The sequence below is a fragment of the Lindgomyces ingoldianus genome (genome assembly GCF_010093535.1).
Source record: "Lindgomyces ingoldianus strain ATCC 200398 unplaced genomic scaffold BDR25scaffold_31, whole genome shotgun sequence".
Lineage (NCBI taxonomy): Eukaryota > Fungi > Ascomycota > Dothideomycetes > Pleosporales > Lindgomycetaceae > Lindgomyces > Lindgomyces ingoldianus.
The window spans coordinates 354,560-370,726 of NW_022985192.1; the positions used below are offsets into that span (position 1 = coordinate 354,560).

At 50.9% G+C, this 16,167-nt stretch overlaps 7 protein-coding genes across 7 annotated transcripts; 5 read left to right on the forward strand and 2 right to left on the reverse strand.

The window, feature by feature from the left end:
• Positions 1 to 404: 404 nt before the first annotated feature.
• On the reverse strand, positions 405 to 1,742 carry BDR25DRAFT_71842 (DUF431-domain-containing protein). The gene is made up of 5 exons (XM_033698949.1): positions 1,095 to 1,742; positions 1,013 to 1,030; positions 840 to 950; positions 652 to 770; positions 405 to 589 (listed from the first exon to the last, which is right to left on the reverse strand). The coding sequence occupies exons 1-5, from the start codon at positions 1,423 to 1,425 to the stop codon at positions 533 to 535; spliced, it is 636 nt and encodes a 211-aa protein (XP_033543809.1). The 5' UTR covers positions 1,426 to 1,742; the 3' UTR covers positions 405 to 532.
• A 288-nt stretch (positions 1,743 to 2,030) lies between these two features.
• On the forward strand, positions 2,031 to 2,700 carry BDR25DRAFT_395495 (uncharacterized protein; the record flags this gene model as incomplete). Its single annotated transcript, XM_033698381.1, has 6 exons — positions 2,031 to 2,092; positions 2,130 to 2,173; positions 2,210 to 2,244; positions 2,279 to 2,350; positions 2,389 to 2,469; positions 2,533 to 2,700. Coding segments are annotated over 6 exons (462 nt in total), but the record flags the coding sequence as incomplete, so codon positions are not given.
• Positions 2,701 to 2,892: 192 nt separating this feature from the next.
• On the forward strand, positions 2,893 to 3,487 carry BDR25DRAFT_235682 (Endosulfine-domain-containing protein; the record flags this gene model as incomplete). Its single annotated transcript, XM_033685518.1, has 3 exons — positions 2,893 to 2,928; positions 3,033 to 3,116; positions 3,188 to 3,487. The coding sequence occupies 3 exons, from the start codon at positions 2,893 to 2,895 to the stop codon at positions 3,485 to 3,487; spliced, it is 420 nt and encodes a 139-aa protein (XP_033543811.1).
• Positions 3,488 to 3,491: 4 nt separating this feature from the next.
• Positions 3,492 to 4,037, forward strand: BDR25DRAFT_359029 (uncharacterized protein; the record flags this gene model as incomplete). Its single annotated transcript, XM_033696032.1, has 4 exons — positions 3,492 to 3,653; positions 3,709 to 3,801; positions 3,838 to 3,952; positions 3,991 to 4,037. The coding sequence occupies 4 exons, from the start codon at positions 3,492 to 3,494 to the stop codon at positions 4,035 to 4,037; spliced, it is 417 nt and encodes a 138-aa protein (XP_033543812.1).
• A 249-nt stretch (positions 4,038 to 4,286) lies between these two features.
• Positions 4,287 to 5,980, reverse strand: BDR25DRAFT_305799 (MYG1 protein-like protein). The gene is made up of 2 exons (XM_033690489.1): positions 5,617 to 5,980; positions 4,287 to 5,562 (listed from the first exon to the last, which is right to left on the reverse strand). Exons 1-2 carry the CDS (start codon positions 5,676 to 5,678, stop codon positions 4,536 to 4,538), a joined length of 1,089 nt encoding a protein of 362 aa, XP_033543813.1. The 5' UTR covers positions 5,679 to 5,980; the 3' UTR covers positions 4,287 to 4,535.
• A 650-nt stretch (positions 5,981 to 6,630) lies between these two features.
• On the forward strand, positions 6,631 to 8,087 carry BDR25DRAFT_317208 (ICE2-domain-containing protein; the record flags this gene model as incomplete). Its single annotated transcript, XM_033691656.1, has 3 exons — positions 6,631 to 7,149; positions 7,203 to 7,391; positions 7,440 to 8,087. 3 exons carry the CDS (start codon positions 6,631 to 6,633, stop codon positions 8,085 to 8,087), a joined length of 1,356 nt encoding a protein of 451 aa, XP_033543814.1.
• A 1,569-nt stretch (positions 8,088 to 9,656) lies between these two features.
• BDR25DRAFT_292694 (uncharacterized protein) lies at positions 9,657 to 12,107 on the forward strand. Its single transcript, XM_033688676.1, has one exon. It carries the CDS (start codon positions 9,917 to 9,919, stop codon positions 12,008 to 12,010), a length of 2,094 nt encoding a protein of 697 aa, XP_033543815.1. The 5' UTR covers positions 9,657 to 9,916; the 3' UTR covers positions 12,011 to 12,107.
• Positions 12,108 to 16,167: the final 4,060 nt, after the last annotated feature.

The following is a 16,167-nucleotide window of genomic DNA, read 5'->3' on the forward strand; positions in this document are numbered from 1 at the left end:
GTGTGTCACCCTTAAAATCCAGGAATCCAGCGTGCTTCGGGCGCTATGCCGATCAACAGAGCTTATTTCGTGAATCGCTTGGACTGAACCAAGACAGACCTGGGGGGTATGCCCAATCACAACACCTCAGTTCGCACCTCCAGACTTTCTGATAGGAGATGTCCTCATCAACATTATTCCCGGATCTCACGAACGGCTCGTTGGAATCTCTTGGGGCTCCATTTTTACTCACAGAGCGTCTTCTATCATAGGTGTCAACACCGCACTGCAGCTTGAATGGCCTCAGCTGCCATTCATGTCACGACGGGCCTCCCCCTCTGCATCTTCCCCAAGAATCCCATGGCCCCTCAGAACACCACAGCTGGAATCCTTTGCCAAAAGCAGCACTCAATCACTGTCACTTTCCAGATCAGGTATCCTTCTGTAATTCTCGTGGAAAGCTGCGTGCCACAGTGGCGCAGGATCATGTTGACGGCATTGCCCTCCCCCCCAACCGTTCCCACGGCTTTGTCACTTATAGCGAGTAGAGGCCTTATAAGAGATCGCTTAGTCCCTTTTCCGAGTCCTTCTTGATGAGATCCACCATTCCCTGTCCCGACAGTTAATTTCTGTTGCTGAAACGCTGCGCAAACATGGCATTTAGCCTCTTACCTCTGGCATAATCGGTTGACCATCTTTTCCCAATACATATCGAAACGGCATTTCCGTACTTTCGTTCTCGTTGATTTTCAACTCTGGGTGGTCCACAGATGGGATTTTGTCCACGGCAACTGCCATGCGTCAGCACCTTATGTTGAGGGGCTTATCTCTCCAGCATCTGCTGCAGTCATGGATCCTACCTCTATCCTGAACGACTATCCTAGTAACACGAACCGCAGTATCTGTCGTCATCTGTACAGGCCCCAACCGACGTCCCTGATAGCCCTTCTTGCGCAGCTCCGAGGTTCGATCTACGATGACATGTCAGCCGACTCGTGCGATAGTCGCACATTCACAGCATAGTAACACACACCTCTGGGCGGATCGTCTCCTATATTGGAGTCAGCATTCTCCGAACTCTTTGTGATTGGATCTCCATGTCACTGTGCACTTACCAAGAATGCCACCGAACAGAAAAATATCAAATGTGTCACCATCATCTGGGCTCAAGTCTCTGGAAGCTGCAGGATCTAACAGACATACTCTATCTTTCTGATTTGCGTAGATTTCCTCAATACCCCTCGTCTCGACCTTTAAGCTTTTGGCCTGCTGTAGGCGTTCTGGGAGTTCCAATGACTGAGGCACAGAAGACAGCAAGAACTGAGCCCCGGATTCATGGCACTCTGAGGCTATGGCGAAGTATTCGAGGGAGGACCACTCTTCCAGTTCGGGGTCCAAGTGTTCAACTACGAAGGTCTTTCCTGTGGGCGAATTGAGGTTGGCCATGTGGGAAGCAAGAGCGAGCGCGGCAGTCGGTGCCGGTGTGCCTTTTCCTCGGTGTGGGAGTCAGCTGCACGTAGCCGGGCGAATTGGCCAATCAGCACCTCACGGCACTTTTTTCGATTCGTTTTGGGTTTGCTCTATTCTGCGTGATGGTGGTCGGGCGTGCAGGATGTCAACCGTGTGGTCTCTCTTCGAGACGCTGAGCTTTTCCTGGTTAATTGGAAGAGCACTTGCAGTAGCGACGTGCAGGGCAGAGCAAGTGGACGATAGTGTGCCGCCAGGGGTCCACTCAAAGGCCAATCTAGACGAGCGGAGTTTCTCGAGCACTCCCTCTTTGGTCGATGTTAGCTGAGCAAACGAAGTCGAAGAGGGGGTGTTCCGCAGTCCCGCTGCGAGAGGATATCTGAAGATGTAGCTCCCAAGTAACGGAGAGGATAGCTCCGCATGTGACGACGGGGCAGAAGAAGAGACAATTGACAAAAACAAGGGGATGGCAGCTGGATGGTAAGTGGAATTGCTCCGGATCCGGTGATCTGAACGCCAGACGCAATTGCTGAGCCGCGTGACGTTAGAGAGCATCAAGCCGGCGGCCACGAAGGGAAAAGTTGATGACAATCCATCTTCTCATTCTCAGTGTTCAGCTCTCCTTCGTCTTGCGGCAGCCGTGCTTGTGCCCACCTTGCGTGCCTGGGTGAATTATCCCACAGAATAAGCAATAGCTTGGTAATTGCTGCTGTCGGCCCACTTCGTTGTCTGTGACATATATGCTGCAGCAACCCCACCTCAGGTTTTGACACCAGCTACACACATTCACGGAAGCGAGTCGGAAGAAGCACACCACACACCGTGCCGGCAGCCCACGACCACACCACTTAAGCGCTGCAACACCAAGAGTCGATTCTCCACACGCAGACGAAGTCCGCATCAGGTCATCATCGCAAGCGTTGCTGGGCATCTCTGACCGAGTGTGCTGTGTGCAGGATCCCGAGCAGTCGGAACCTCGGGCGGGCATCGACAATCGAGCTTATCGCCTCTAGCGGGGTCCTTGTCACCACTGTATAAGCTCGACATAATAAGAGCGACTGCTATATCGACAACAAACAGCACCAGACCAGCAGACTGACAGAACAGTTACCACGGTGCCGTCATTTTCTGAGTTGGCAGGCAACAGCCAGAAACGCCCGAGCTCGCCGTCTCAGACGCCCAATCGACGGCCGACCTGCGTTGGGTGCCGGAGCGACGAAACATATTGAACCCTGGACCTTAACCCTGCCCAAAGTGGCCTGCGCGAGCCAACGACGTCGAAGTTTTTAACGACCGTGAACTTTCTCCTTGACGACAGACAAAGAGTAAACACAACTCACACCCCCGTCTCGACCAAGCGACTCTCTCTCCCCGACTCACGCACACAACTTCACTCCACACCCCACGCTCCACACCACACGTACCTACAACCCACAACTTGCAACCATGAATCCGCATCAGAAAAACAAGGTGGATATCAGCGTACGTCACTTGCACTTGCTCTTGCGCGGCGCGTCTGCAATAAGAGACGTCGTTCCGCAGCTCCCCGCCAGCTCGAACCCCTCAGCTCTAACGATACGTCACAGACACTGTCCCCGGATGAGCAGCGACTCTTCCGCCTGTATGGAAAGCTGCCAACCAAGAAAGACTTGCTGCAGAACAAGCTAAAGGTAGCCCATCCCCTCTGCAATTCCATCCACCTCCTCTCAAATTTCCCTGCTAACCCACTCGTCCACTCCAGGAGCGCAAGTACTTCGACTCCGGCGACTACGCCCTCTCCAAAGCCGGCAAAGCTTCTGACATCGGCGTCACCTCTATCGGCCGCGAGCATCCGCAGCCCGAGAACATCCCCCACATCGCGCCTCCTGCCCACGCACACAACGGACTCCAGCAGAATGGACAAGAGAAGGGCCAAGGTGGTGGATCGCCTGTTAAGGAACACAGCTTCCTGCACCGCGAGACGAGCCTGAATCGGGAAACTACCGCTGAGGATCTGGATAAAGAGGAGGAGGAGCAGCAGGAGGGAAGCAATAAGGCATAGAGAGATGGCTTTCGGCCCTAACTCCGAGGATAGGTTGCTGTCCGTGTACTTGGCTTCTATCGCCCCTCTCTCCCTCGTTTCAGATGATATTCGCATCAGATTTCCAAATGGCTGGTCCCCTAACCCCTCCAAAATTGCCGTATCCCTTCACGGCCGCTTTTCATTGGTCCTCTCTCGCTCTACCTCTCGATCACACAACGGTCATCAAATTAAGGTTTCAGGATCAGGTTTTTGGCGTTCCCGGCTCCTTCTACTTTTTATTTATTTATTTGGGGCTAGGCGGCATTCGTCTCACAGCCAAAGCCTGTCCAGACGTCTCATTTCATTCCACAACTGAACCTGCACTCTAGCTCAGCTGCACATGGGTTGTCTTCCCTTTACCTGTCTGGCTGAAAGTATATGCCTCTGAGAAGCGGCCTCGATTGATTTCCTTTTGCGAACAGAACAAGTTTAGCCGCACCTTTTGTTTTCTTCGCTTCTGTGTAGTTTATATGAGATGATAGGTGGTTATGGAGATGGAGATGGAGATAAGGGTGTTAAGTCTGTGTAATTCAACAGATATCTAGTATCTCCATTGCGTTGTATTGTGTTTCTAGTCGGTTGATGTGATTGCTTTGGGTGGAAGTGACATCTACCCCTCACCCTCCCTTCCTCCTTCCCCCTTCCCCTTCTCACTGCAGTTTTTAGCAAGGCAGGGAAGGAGTGGCTTAAATGAGTATGCACACGCTCGTTATGCGTCTGAATGTGCTGACCCTGATCGAGAGAGCGGCAGATAGGCAGACAGACAGCAAAAGCCCTTCAGCGCAAATTCAACCATACATTACGATAGTCTATGCTAGCCAACCATAGCTTATGATGGTATTGGGATCATGCCTGATCCCGGACCCCGAGAGAAAACGCCAACTGTGCGCACAATGGCACTTGAAGCACATTTGCTATCAACCCAACCATGCCCACCCACACCCACTCTCACACTCAATTCACACCAAAGACTTCACCGACGCATTCCACGCCCATACATACGTCCCCCCCCACCTTCCTACAATACCTAAAACTCACAAGCCTTCCTCGCCATTTCCAACGCCCCCTCCAAGGTCTTATTCCCACCAATAAACCCCGCCGCATGCACAAACACACAGCCCTGTACACCACTCACTTCGTTCAACGCCTCATCTCGCACCCCTTTCCACGGCTCCGGAAGATCCTTGCGGTTCTCAAAGCCCCCGTTTTCTTTGCTGACGGCCCGGATCCGCCATTTGCTGTCTGCCTCGGGTGTTTCGGGGAAGAGGACGTAGAGGACTTGCGGACTCACGCCGTCTGCGGTGGGGGTTTCTTTTTCGAGGGTGTACAAGTGGTTGGACCATGGCATGCCTTCGGGCAGAACGAGGATTCGGCCTTGGGCGTCGTATTGCATGCGGGTAGCATAGGCCTGTTGGACAGAGTGACGTGCAGGGAGCCAGGCAGTTGCACAGTCGGTGACTTCGAGGAGGAATTGCTCGCCGACGAAGGTGGAGGCTTTGAGGAAGCGGGTGTCTTCTTCGGCTTGTAGCTCATCCTTAGATTTTGCCGGTGCTGAGTTTGAAGAGGGGGAGGGGGAGGGCAATGAGTGAGCGTAGCTGTATCGGCTTACAACGCTGGCGATACTGAACCCACGGTCTTCGAATTTCTTGGTCAGGCCCGCGGAAGTGAGATCGGACGGGTTGAGCACGCTGATGCCGTTGTCATTGGCGTCGAAGGCTTCGATGAAGTCGGTGTAGATTTTCGAGAAGAGGAGGTCGAGGTCCGCGCCATCGGGGAGCCCAGTTACGGTTTGGATGATGGCCTTGCCGAAGTGGAGGAAGACGAGGCCGGCGGAGGAGAGTTTGGTGGAGTGGCCCGGGAAGGTGGCTGAGAAGCCGCGTTGGTGGTGGTCGTACCTGTTACGGGAGGCATCATACTCGCTGCCGACGTCGACGACGGTGTGGCAGGTGGAGAGGATGGACGGGTCGCGGGTGCGCACCAGGGCAGAGTGAGAGTATGTGGGGAGCAGGCGGAGCATGGAAACGGCAAGAGCTTCGTCGGCGTGGAAGTGGCCGCTGAGAGCTTGAGTCAGCATCACATCATTATTCATCTTGTTCGTGGGATCTTACTTGTGCGTCCCAATTAACGGGCCGTCCATCTTAAGCTTCTTCGTGGGGTTCTCGGTGGCCATTGTGCGGAGTGCGCACTGAAAGTTCAGAATGGGATACGAAGGCGGTGAAAGGTTGAGGGCTGTTTTCGGGACGCGGACAAATGCTTGCTTCAAACCAAACATGCAATTGCTGCAGAGGCAGTCAAACAACGTCGATATTGCGGAGTGTATTTGAGCGTAAATGCTGCCGACCAAAATATGCTTGGCAATTCGATCTGGCGGGCCGTTGGGTGGGCGGCGCCAACGGCAATTTTGGGCTTAGACGGCGTTCAATTTCAGTGTGGCAGACGAGATCAAAACGCCCCATTTGACATCAGAATCAGAAACTTGTCCTTTTGGCTTCTCCTCCGCCAGCAGCCCGCCAACTACTCCTCCTACTCCTCCTCCTTTCTGCTGGCCCCCACCCCCAAATTCCTTGGTGAATCTCTCCTCCACGGCCGGCTGCTCCAAGGCTCCACCCTATCCTTCCGTTCGGCCTCGTCCCCTGTCCAGATCTGTAGGATCGCCCATCATCCTGGCCTGCCAGCACGCGACATCTGCAACCAATAACTCCCTGTGCCTGAGATACACGGCAACGCAGCTGCCTGCACCTCCTGACAACGAACATACACCGCTCCACTGGCCTGATACTGTCAACTTCCCCTTCCGATACTTATTGCACTGTCCTTCCGGGCACGAAGCTCGAGCGCTGCTGCGGAGCAACCATTTGCACGTGAAGATAAGGTGCTCGCCGCCAAGCTCCAACACGCCCGGCCAGAAAGGCGAGACGCGGCACACCAGGCTAGAGAAACGCAGAATCGCAGACGACCTCCAGAGCCTCCCCATCTTCGTTGTCAACCACAGCTGAGCATTCTTTTGCTCCGTCGCGCAGTCTGCGCGTCCTCCGCGCGCGTCGTTCGCCCGTTTCTAGCCGCAGCTCACGTCAGAGGTCCGGCTCGTCATAGTGCGGGCTCGGCGAGGGCGACGTCTGCACATGTGGCTCACCAGAGTGCTCTCTTCGGCAACCTTCCTCGGCGCCATCATCTTCACCATCCCGCTCGCCTTCGACATTGGTGGGCGGACATGTGGTCTCGCCTTTTCGCTTTCGCTGAGTAGCTACTACTTCGTCTACTCGGTGCTCCGTCTCTCCACCCCGGAGGGCTCGAGGTTTCGCTGGGCGTTGTGCAAGTTGATAGCCTGGACACAGTGGATAGCGATACCGACATTGCTGATCTGGAGCTTGAACAAGTTCTCCATCGACTCGGACAACAGCTCGGGATGGGTGGAACGGACGTTTGGAGGAAAGCGAGCCCAGGACACGAGTGTTCATGAGTGGATATTTGGACCAGATGGATTGCTGCACAGTGCTACCATTGGCAGCTGGGACAAGATACTGAGATACAGCACCCCGGTGTTTCAGGTCGGAGAAGGCTTCTGCAGCTTGTTGGTCATCCAGGCGGCCGGCCAGATTACAAGATGGGTTGTCAACAGGGAGCGCGGCGACAGCTGGATGGTAAGGAGGAATGGAAGCTGTTCTCACTTTCTGAAATGCTGACACTTTCGTAGATCGGCCTCCTCATCTTTTCAGCATCCATCATCTCTAGCTCCGTCTACTTCCTCTGGCGGATTACCACCTTCCCCGAGATCGGAAATGTCGACGCTATTCTCATTGGTGTAGCCATCACTAGTGCTATATTCCTCTGTGCATGGGGTATTGTTAGCGGGCGAGGCAACCCTGTGGAATCCTCCCTCCTTGTATGAGCGACTCCTCGTGCAGCCGTGCTGTCGCTGACAACCCTGCAGTTTGCCTACGTAACGCTCTGCATCTACCAAATCTTCACTGACTACCAGCCCTCCCCTGGCTCGGCCACAGCCTTCGAAGCCTCCGCCGAGCCTGCATTACCTCCTTTACCTCCCATAATAATGGCGTCCTACACAACCCTCCTCCACGCCCTTGGCCAACTCCCAACCATAATACACACAGGCTTCAACCTCATGGTCGGCGCCATCATGACCATCACCCCCAGCGTCATCATCTCACTCGCCTACCGCGTCTTCGTCATGTACGCCTCAGCACGCATCATTCCCGCCATCCGCGAAAGCGGAGCCCGCGCCCTGTCCCAAGAACCCAGCCTCGACGACGACGACGAGGCCGGAAAAGTCCTGGGTCTCCTGACCTGGTTCAGCCCGAGCATCCTCATCGCCGTGTATACCAGCCTGCTCATGCAACACTTCGCCTCGTCGACGACCAACGTCAACGGCGGCGGCGGTGGGATCGATGGCGCAAGTCCCGTGGCGGGAGAATGGTGGACTAATCAGGGTGGCGACACGGGTGGAAATTTCTGGCGGTGGATTAATCTAGCCGCGACCATGGTGTTGTATGCGATTGAGCTGAAGATTTCGAAGGAGGATGACGATGGGAGGTTGACTAGTCATTGGAAGAGTGATTGAGAAGAATAAACTGAAGATGAAGATGAAGATGTCCATTGAAATGGTTCATTTTGGACGCGGTAATGCCGGGTAGGATGGGATGGCATAGGATAAGATAGAATAGGAGGGGGAATACTCACACGAGGCGAGGCGAGAGGACGCATGAATTGATAATTGTAGCGGCATGACGTGACATGGCATAGCACTATCATTGCTTTGAAAGAACCCGTTTTCTGATACCCGGAATTTGAGGCGGAGGATTGGTTGGGAAGAGCAGAGAAGAGTAGATTATTTAGGATATAGGGGATTAAGAGGAAGGGCAGAGCATAGCGCAGTATGTCACATCACTTCCATTAGCCCATAGCCAGCGTGTCAGGAATGAGAGACTGCACCTACCCCACCTCACCCCATTAAGGTCTAGGAGCGAAAGAATGGAGAGGAGATTTTTGGAAAGATGGGATTGGATTTGGTATGACTTTGGAGGGTAGTTTTACGGTTCCCTGGCTGATGGGGGTAATCTGGAGTCCACTTAAGCGGGCATGGAATGCTGCCAAGGTTGCACAGCATAGTTCAAGGGTTTAGTCAGCGGATTAGGAGGGAAAGAACGATGGACTAGTTTCTTCCACCATATACACACTCATATACAAGCTCGACTCTTCTCATTCCTTCAGTCGTGTTTTCCTTCTTCTCTTCGCTTTAGCAGTGCTCTTTTTATCTTGAATATTGGAGATGTTGGGGATTTGCTCCAGGTGTTCAGGGTAAGTGATCTCGTCCTGATTGTTAAGTTCGGAAAACTGAATCGATCACGATGTAGGAGAACTTGGTGCGTGCCGCGAGCTGCAATCTATGACAATCCCTCTAGGCTAATCCATACTGAGCTGTTAGGCAACGCTCGGGAAATTGAGAAGGTGATATGTGAAGGGCTTGCTTTAGCTTGAGCTCTACTCCGCTTAGCGGGCTGCGAGCTGTGATTTACAACCCTCTCCGTCGAGGAATACTGAGCTCTCAGGCGAATGCGGTACGAATGATTTCGATAAAAAAAATTTAATTTGGGGGATGGAGAATACACTAAGAGATAGGTTCGAATTCAGCTTTCCTTGGCTGGCTTGGCCGCCCACTGGGAGCGAATCTGGGCCGAGTGCGGCAGGCGACCATGATCACATTGGAGGTTGTTGGGGCAAGGGTTGAGGCGATGCTGTGTGGCTTTAGAGAACTGTCCGCGAAGATATTCCCCAGAGCCAGCATTTTCAGCACTCGGCAAGTTTGGACTGAGGCTCACAGATCGTGCAACACAGAACAACCCAACAAGATGTCTCTGGACATGAGCACTAGAATACTCTCAAGAAACTCACCCTACCAGAGAGTGTCCAAGAGAAGATAGAAATTTGAAGGAAAAAGATTGCTGTCATTGAGGCGTCTTTAGCCTCGCTAACTTGGTATTGAAGAGCCGAAAGTCCAACGCCACAACACACAACTCTCCAATCGCCGAACACATGAAGCATAGACGACCAACGCTAGAAATATCGATGTGAAGAGAGAGCAGGCGCTAGATGCACTGCCACATGTGTTCCCTAGTGGAGGCCTGGAGGTGGAACCTCTTATCAAGGGAGCTAGTTCCATCTCTTGACAACTGCTTAACAGGATATGGTCCACCCACGGAGAGGACTAGAAGGAATTGTCACTATCGATCACTGAGTCTAGGGGCATCGGACGAGATTTGTCTAACGTTTAGAAAGAAGAAGGGGACCTTGGCAACAGGGTGGCTTATTGATTGATTGACGCGCCCCTCTGATCTATCCAACACTCACTCTGTTAAGCGCGTTCGAGCTGGAATTTCATTAACCCCACCGATGAATCCAGCATACCAAGGATACCAGCCTTATGGGCACAACTACCAGCCTGATGAGCGGGAATACCAACCCTACGGGCATGTTCCACCGGAGAAAACGTCATTTCTTCCAGCCCAAGCTCCAATTTCCCCAAGTCGCAAGCGCCGCTTTTGGCATGCTCTCGGCCGATTCCACCTCTTCACTCTGCTACTAAGTTCTGTGGCGCTTCTTGCAACCCTGAGTTTTCTGGCATTCCTTTGGAGAACGTCTCTTGATGTTGTTGCCGGAAAAGGGGGCCCCAGGATGTGGCACAAACTGATCAATCGAGGATGGATCATTCGCGCAGTAACCCTTTCCTCGGTGGTAATCCGGACATCCGTCGCAGCTCAGGTCGGTCTTGTAACACCTATGATAGCGTCATTACTGTTGGAGCGAGCAGGAAGCCGGCTCGGCGGTCTTCCAATGTTGTCGATCATGCGGAGTGTGAACAACTCTCCGCATCATCTAATATGGCCGGCTATGTACCAAATCCTGGGCTCGACTTCGTTCGCATATATTTCATTGTTATTCGTTGCCCTAGTAGCATCAATTGTCTTGCAATTTACGTCCACGATCCTGCTCCTGGACTTCGCGGATCAAAGTATACTCTCCGGACTCAACTCCACAAATGTCGCCTTTGGGTTGAATTACAATGACTCCCTTCGGGTTGGCGCAACGGACGCATACCAAGGCATTAATTACTGGAAATCACGCCCGTTGAGCTATCCAAGATTCGCGGAGTGGCATCACCCTCCCAATCCAGAGGACGGAGTTGCAGACACTGGACCTACATACCGTGCTTACCTTCCATTCAGCTCGGCAAATGAAAGACGAAAACTTCGCAATTTCACGGGGGTTGCGACCGTCCTGGACCTTCGGACAGTCTGCGTTAAGCCGCAACTCTCACTGAAAACTGGGTGGCTGATGACAGATGATTTGTTGGCGCTGAACGGCACCGCTGGCTGGAAAGGGTCGTATTCTATGCTTTCACCTCCGAAATACGGAGACAATATCGAGACGTCTTTCAACTGCACAATCCCCTTGGAATCTTCGACAGGCCCGACCAATGGCTACTGGAAAACATCAATATGTCATCTGAGAGATCTCGCAGATCTAAAGGGCAGCATTCAGGAAGATCGAGAATGGTTCGCCAAGACATATATGGTATTCAACACTACTGGTTCAGGGACAGACTGGGAAGCTTCTGGCAAGTTCAGCCAATGGAAGACGAACTCGGGTGAAGCGTGGACGACATTGACTGCGCCCAATAACCCTTCCTCCATCAGCGCTACACTGTGCTTCACCAATCCCCTCCCGTTCAATTACGAAGTCAACATGTGGAGCAAAGCCGATACCTCCGAACCCTCCCTAAACTGGGATAACACAACCGGACACTATATAACCCACGACATCCTACACCTCTACGATGGTCTCTCCCACCCCTCTAACCCAGAAGAACGCGGTATCCTTAATCTCGACGCGCACGCAAACTGGACCGCACACCTCGCGGAACTTAAAACAAACACCAAAACTCTGAATTTCATATGGACAGCCTTGGACGAAGGCTTCGTTCAAGGAAACACCGACATCCCGACACCAAACAAAGGCGCACTATTAACCCCCTGGTCCGATGGAATCTCGCAGGCCATCCACCGTGCCCACATTGCCGTATTCCAGGATATCATTCGCACAACACACAATCCTGCACTCGCAGTCCAAGCTCTTTTCACTATACTCACTCAGTCCGCGTACTATGATTTTCTCGCGCAGTTTGATGTCAGTGCGCCAGCTACTTTTGCGTTTTCTAGGCAGGTTACTATTCCGCATGAGTGGAAAGGGTTTGGTATTGTATGTGCGGTGTTAGGAGTGCATTTTGTGGTGTTTGTGGTTGTAACGGTGTTATTTTTGGTGGGGACTGAGGTTAGTATGTTGGGGAATGCGTGGCAGGCGGTTTGTCAGGTCGTGGAGCTGGTGGAGAAGGATGTTTTAGATGGCGTTAAAGGGAAGGGCGATGAGGAGGTGGAGGAAGTTTTGAAAGGGAGCGGGAGGGCGGATAGGATTTTTAGGGTTAGGTAGAGAATGGGGGATCTGGTGTGTTAACCAAAGAAAATAAGTTGTCATTTGAGGTTCTAGGAGGTACTATGATTTCACATCAAGGTCAGCAATGGCAAATGGATAGATATCTCTGACAATCTGGACATATACCAGCATTTTTACTACAGATCAACGCCCTCTGTCGTCACCACAGGCGCTTCTTCTTCACCCTTAAGCCTCCATCCTAGCGCCCTTCTTACCGTCTCATGTCTCCACCTATTGTTTCCCCTAAATGCACCATCAATCCCCCTAGCACCCATCCCACAACGTCACAAACCTCAGCACCAAGTTCAGTGCAACACGCTTTGGAACCTTCCCTGCTTTCTCCCAACTCTCCCCAGGAGGACTCGTGCAACACCAGAAACGTCGATGAATGCATTCACCACCTTGCTGTTTTAACGCTTTTTACGATATAGATGCATGTGCATTGAATCATATGCATTGAATCATATGCATTGAATACATAAATCAGCCAAGGGACAGCAAAGTCCCTTAACGTACAGATATCGCACAGTACCTGCTTCAATTGTTTCCTGAAGGCTTTTCTCTGGCATCGCGGGGCGAAGTGCTGTCTGCAAACAACAACCTTCCGGCCCTACAATACATTGATTGAGAGAATAGCAACATACTGTGAGCCTACCAAGACTGAAACTTTGGAAGGGAAATTTTCCGAACGGGTCTGTATGAAGCTGGAAATTAACTATTCCAGGCTCGTCATTTACATATTCTTCAATATGCAAGAGAGGTATCTGCCTTGCCAATTTGAACATCACACTGCTAAAGCTGTCTCCTTGGTAATCTTCTAGCTAATGGTTCATTCTTGCTGTGCTAAGGATTAGGACCCTTGCTGCTGTTGCGGACTTAGTGCCTGTGAACGTGGAGACATTGGTGCATAGAGTGGTTAGAATTCTTAAGGCTTAATATAACCTAGGGAAGAAGCGATATCGAGAGCATTATCCTGGAATACACGCATTAGCGGGCCGAATGGAGAACATGAATACGGCGGCAGATTGTGAAACATTGAGTCTTCAAGACGGAGGCTTTGCTCTGTTGAACAGGTTGCCGTTCGTCGGGCAGGTAATCCGTTGTGGGCTCGAAGGAACGGCTAAAGGTACTTGTGCTGGTCTTTGGGCCAATGAACTTATACAACTCCGAGGGCGAAGGTAGTTATAACGGCAGCTTAACCACCTAGCCAACCACTTTAAAGCACACAGATTCTGCGAACGAGCCCTTCATGCTGATGAACTAAAACTGCGAATTAGTACAGGCCCACTTATGACTTGGCTGCATATGTAAATATTGAAGAAGCCCACAGTGGACTAGCAAGTGACGATAATGGATTAGTGGGATAAGAAGATGGGTGGGTCAAAACACAACCTTCAGGAATTCAAGGGGATCTGGAGGACGAATGTTGTTTTCGAAAATGGGTGGCTTAAAAGTCCCACAAAAATATGGGATTCTCTGATAAAAGGTTTACGCTGCACTTTGGTGTTAACAAAAGGTACAAGTGAATGGTGCTGAGAAACTATTTCCAGTTATGGAATACAAGGATCTTCGTAGAAGGAATCTAGTCGGGAAACCCCCTCTCATGATCCCTATCTGCCCCACATGTGTAAGGCTTACCTAGGTTAAGCCATCTACGCATTATTTCCAAGATAGTCTTGTTTAATTACGTTAGCAGTCATCCAGCATCCAGCTGTTCCGGAACTAACCACCATATTTTCCTATGTGGAAGGTTGTGTCGCCGCGAAGGAGATAACCGGCGCTAAGAGAAACAAAGTCTCCATTGCTCCACTAATAGAGGTCGTACACTGGAGGGCATATATTGAAGTCGTCTCTTCATGCTCTGGTTACCGAGATCTGCCTTTAAATGATGGTGTGGCACAATTGTCGGCGAATATTCGGATCTTAGCTAAACTAACAAACATTGGCATCAGGTATTGGGCTCGAGAAATAGAAAAGAGAAGAGGACCAAGGAAGGGGTTGAACCCTATAAGCGGCCATATAGGCAGTTGAATCGGAGGTATTAGCGAACCATGAGCGAAGCCTTTACACCTTGTTCATGGTTGTGTTGTACTGAGATTCCTAGGTAGCTGTGATGATGTTGGTATCTTGATAGATGAACCTCAAAGTCGTCGTCTCCGTCATCGGCCGCCTGACGCAGAGTATGAGTGTAGCTTGTCACGCTCGGGGAGTACACTATGGTCCCACAGAGAAGAGAAGGTATTTGAATCATGAAGGTCGCCTTAGACAAACTCCGGAGATCTTGTCGAACGGGCAAAAGTATGCCAATACAAACGAAATGAGAAACAGTGTTCGGATAGAGATGCTTTCGGCTACTAGCAACTTTGAAGTCACATTCTGAGGACCCCCTCAACCACCAACCAGACTTTGAAGCCTCAACAAACGAGTATGAACTTAAAGACTTAAAGAATTGATTCAAGGATTCTGTGAGATGCTAAGTATTCTTTGGACTCTGCTTTACCGTGATATCTGCCCAATCATTTCTCTAAGCTACTAGAATATTTATTCATGCTAAGTCCAGTCTGCTTAGCTAAAGGCTCAATTGCCTAATAGGCACAGAAAAATACCCATAGCTAGAGAGCTACAGTAAAGGAAATGAGCTCCCAGTCCCTCTTGTAGGCTGACCAGGGACATCGAGAAGCGTCAGAGTAACGGTCTTCCTGGAACTAAGTCGTCTATCCGGATAGTCAAAATCTACCAAGGATAGCAATTACGGCAACGAGGGTAAAAGACTGCTCGGAAATGCCTGAAGCTAGTTTTGTAGGAATGTGTTGATGAAAGGCTATTTCTTGATCGGGTTAGATCTTACTTGTCTCAACAATGGACAGACATGAACGAAAGGCCTGCACCTGATCCGGGGGGGATTTCCACTTCATATTTACTCAAATTTCCTTATACGTGTTCTTTCCTAAAATTTAGGCATCCCACCGGGGGTGTCGGAACCGTTCGCAATGACTCGGCGATCTCACACAGACTCGGCGATGTCGCACATCACAGCTTACAAAATATTTCCTAAAAGAGTATGACCCAAGTTTAAATTGCAAAGCTTTTCTGTGACCATCGTCTTACTCGCGTAGCTTATTACTATGCATACTTCGACTCTGACGTGAAACCTTAAGAAAATACAAACTTCAGCGAGAATTTCCCCAGATGATTGATAGCGCAAGGATCGTCAGGCACCACTGACGCATACGAGAATCAATGTAACTGTCTTGTGAGTCGGTCTCATGCTACAACATATAATCTAACCCTATAGGGCTTTTTTTTTTCGTCCACTGGCGTTGGGTAAGGATTGACTGGAATGGTGAGATATGCAGGTATGCAACGAAAGACCGGAGGCGGTCGCGACTTCGGCGATGAAGTATCGTGGCTAGCTCATCAATCTAATATCCAGCTCAATTTGAAATACACAGCTGATGAATTCCTGTCTATGTTCACTCATCAGGTTAATGCAATTCGTATGCGACATATCTGAACTCAAGTATAGTCAGTCACCAGGCCGTTTGACTCAGCCGTGACTAATCTCATGATCTCAGGTGAATGTCATGTGGACAAGCAAAAACTGAGATTTTTTGGATCTGATAAGCTATCGAAAGGAGATGGTGTTGCGAACACGCCATGGCTAACTCTCAAAACCTAAATTTAATCGTCAGCTCACGGTCAGCCTCGCAAAACCATATGCAAACCAGTCCATCTCTCATGGACAACTGAAAGGAGTAATTCTCTCGAAGCGTTGGTCGCTGCACCATGATGCTAATTTGGCAGGCTCACGTTGTCCAAACTCATAGTAGTGTAAGCCATCTGTCAGTCATGATGGAGTTCTGAGACGGGAGAATTCGCCTCGGAGCTACGGCCGAAGTGAAGCCGTCGGCATACCAGTCGGCACTTGGCGCTTCCTGTTCAACCGAAAAAGTTCGCGCATTCAACACGTCACCGGACGGTTTTCACATTTTTTGAAAGATGAGGGAAGTCGGCCGAATCTATTTCGTTCCTTGAAGTAGTATTATGCTTCTTAACTCCTTTCCATCTCCCAAAGTATTCCCAATACTCCGGAGGAGTTAGACCGCTCCACTGGCAGGCTGAGCCTCCAAGTTTCCCATACGTTCCGCTTCCGG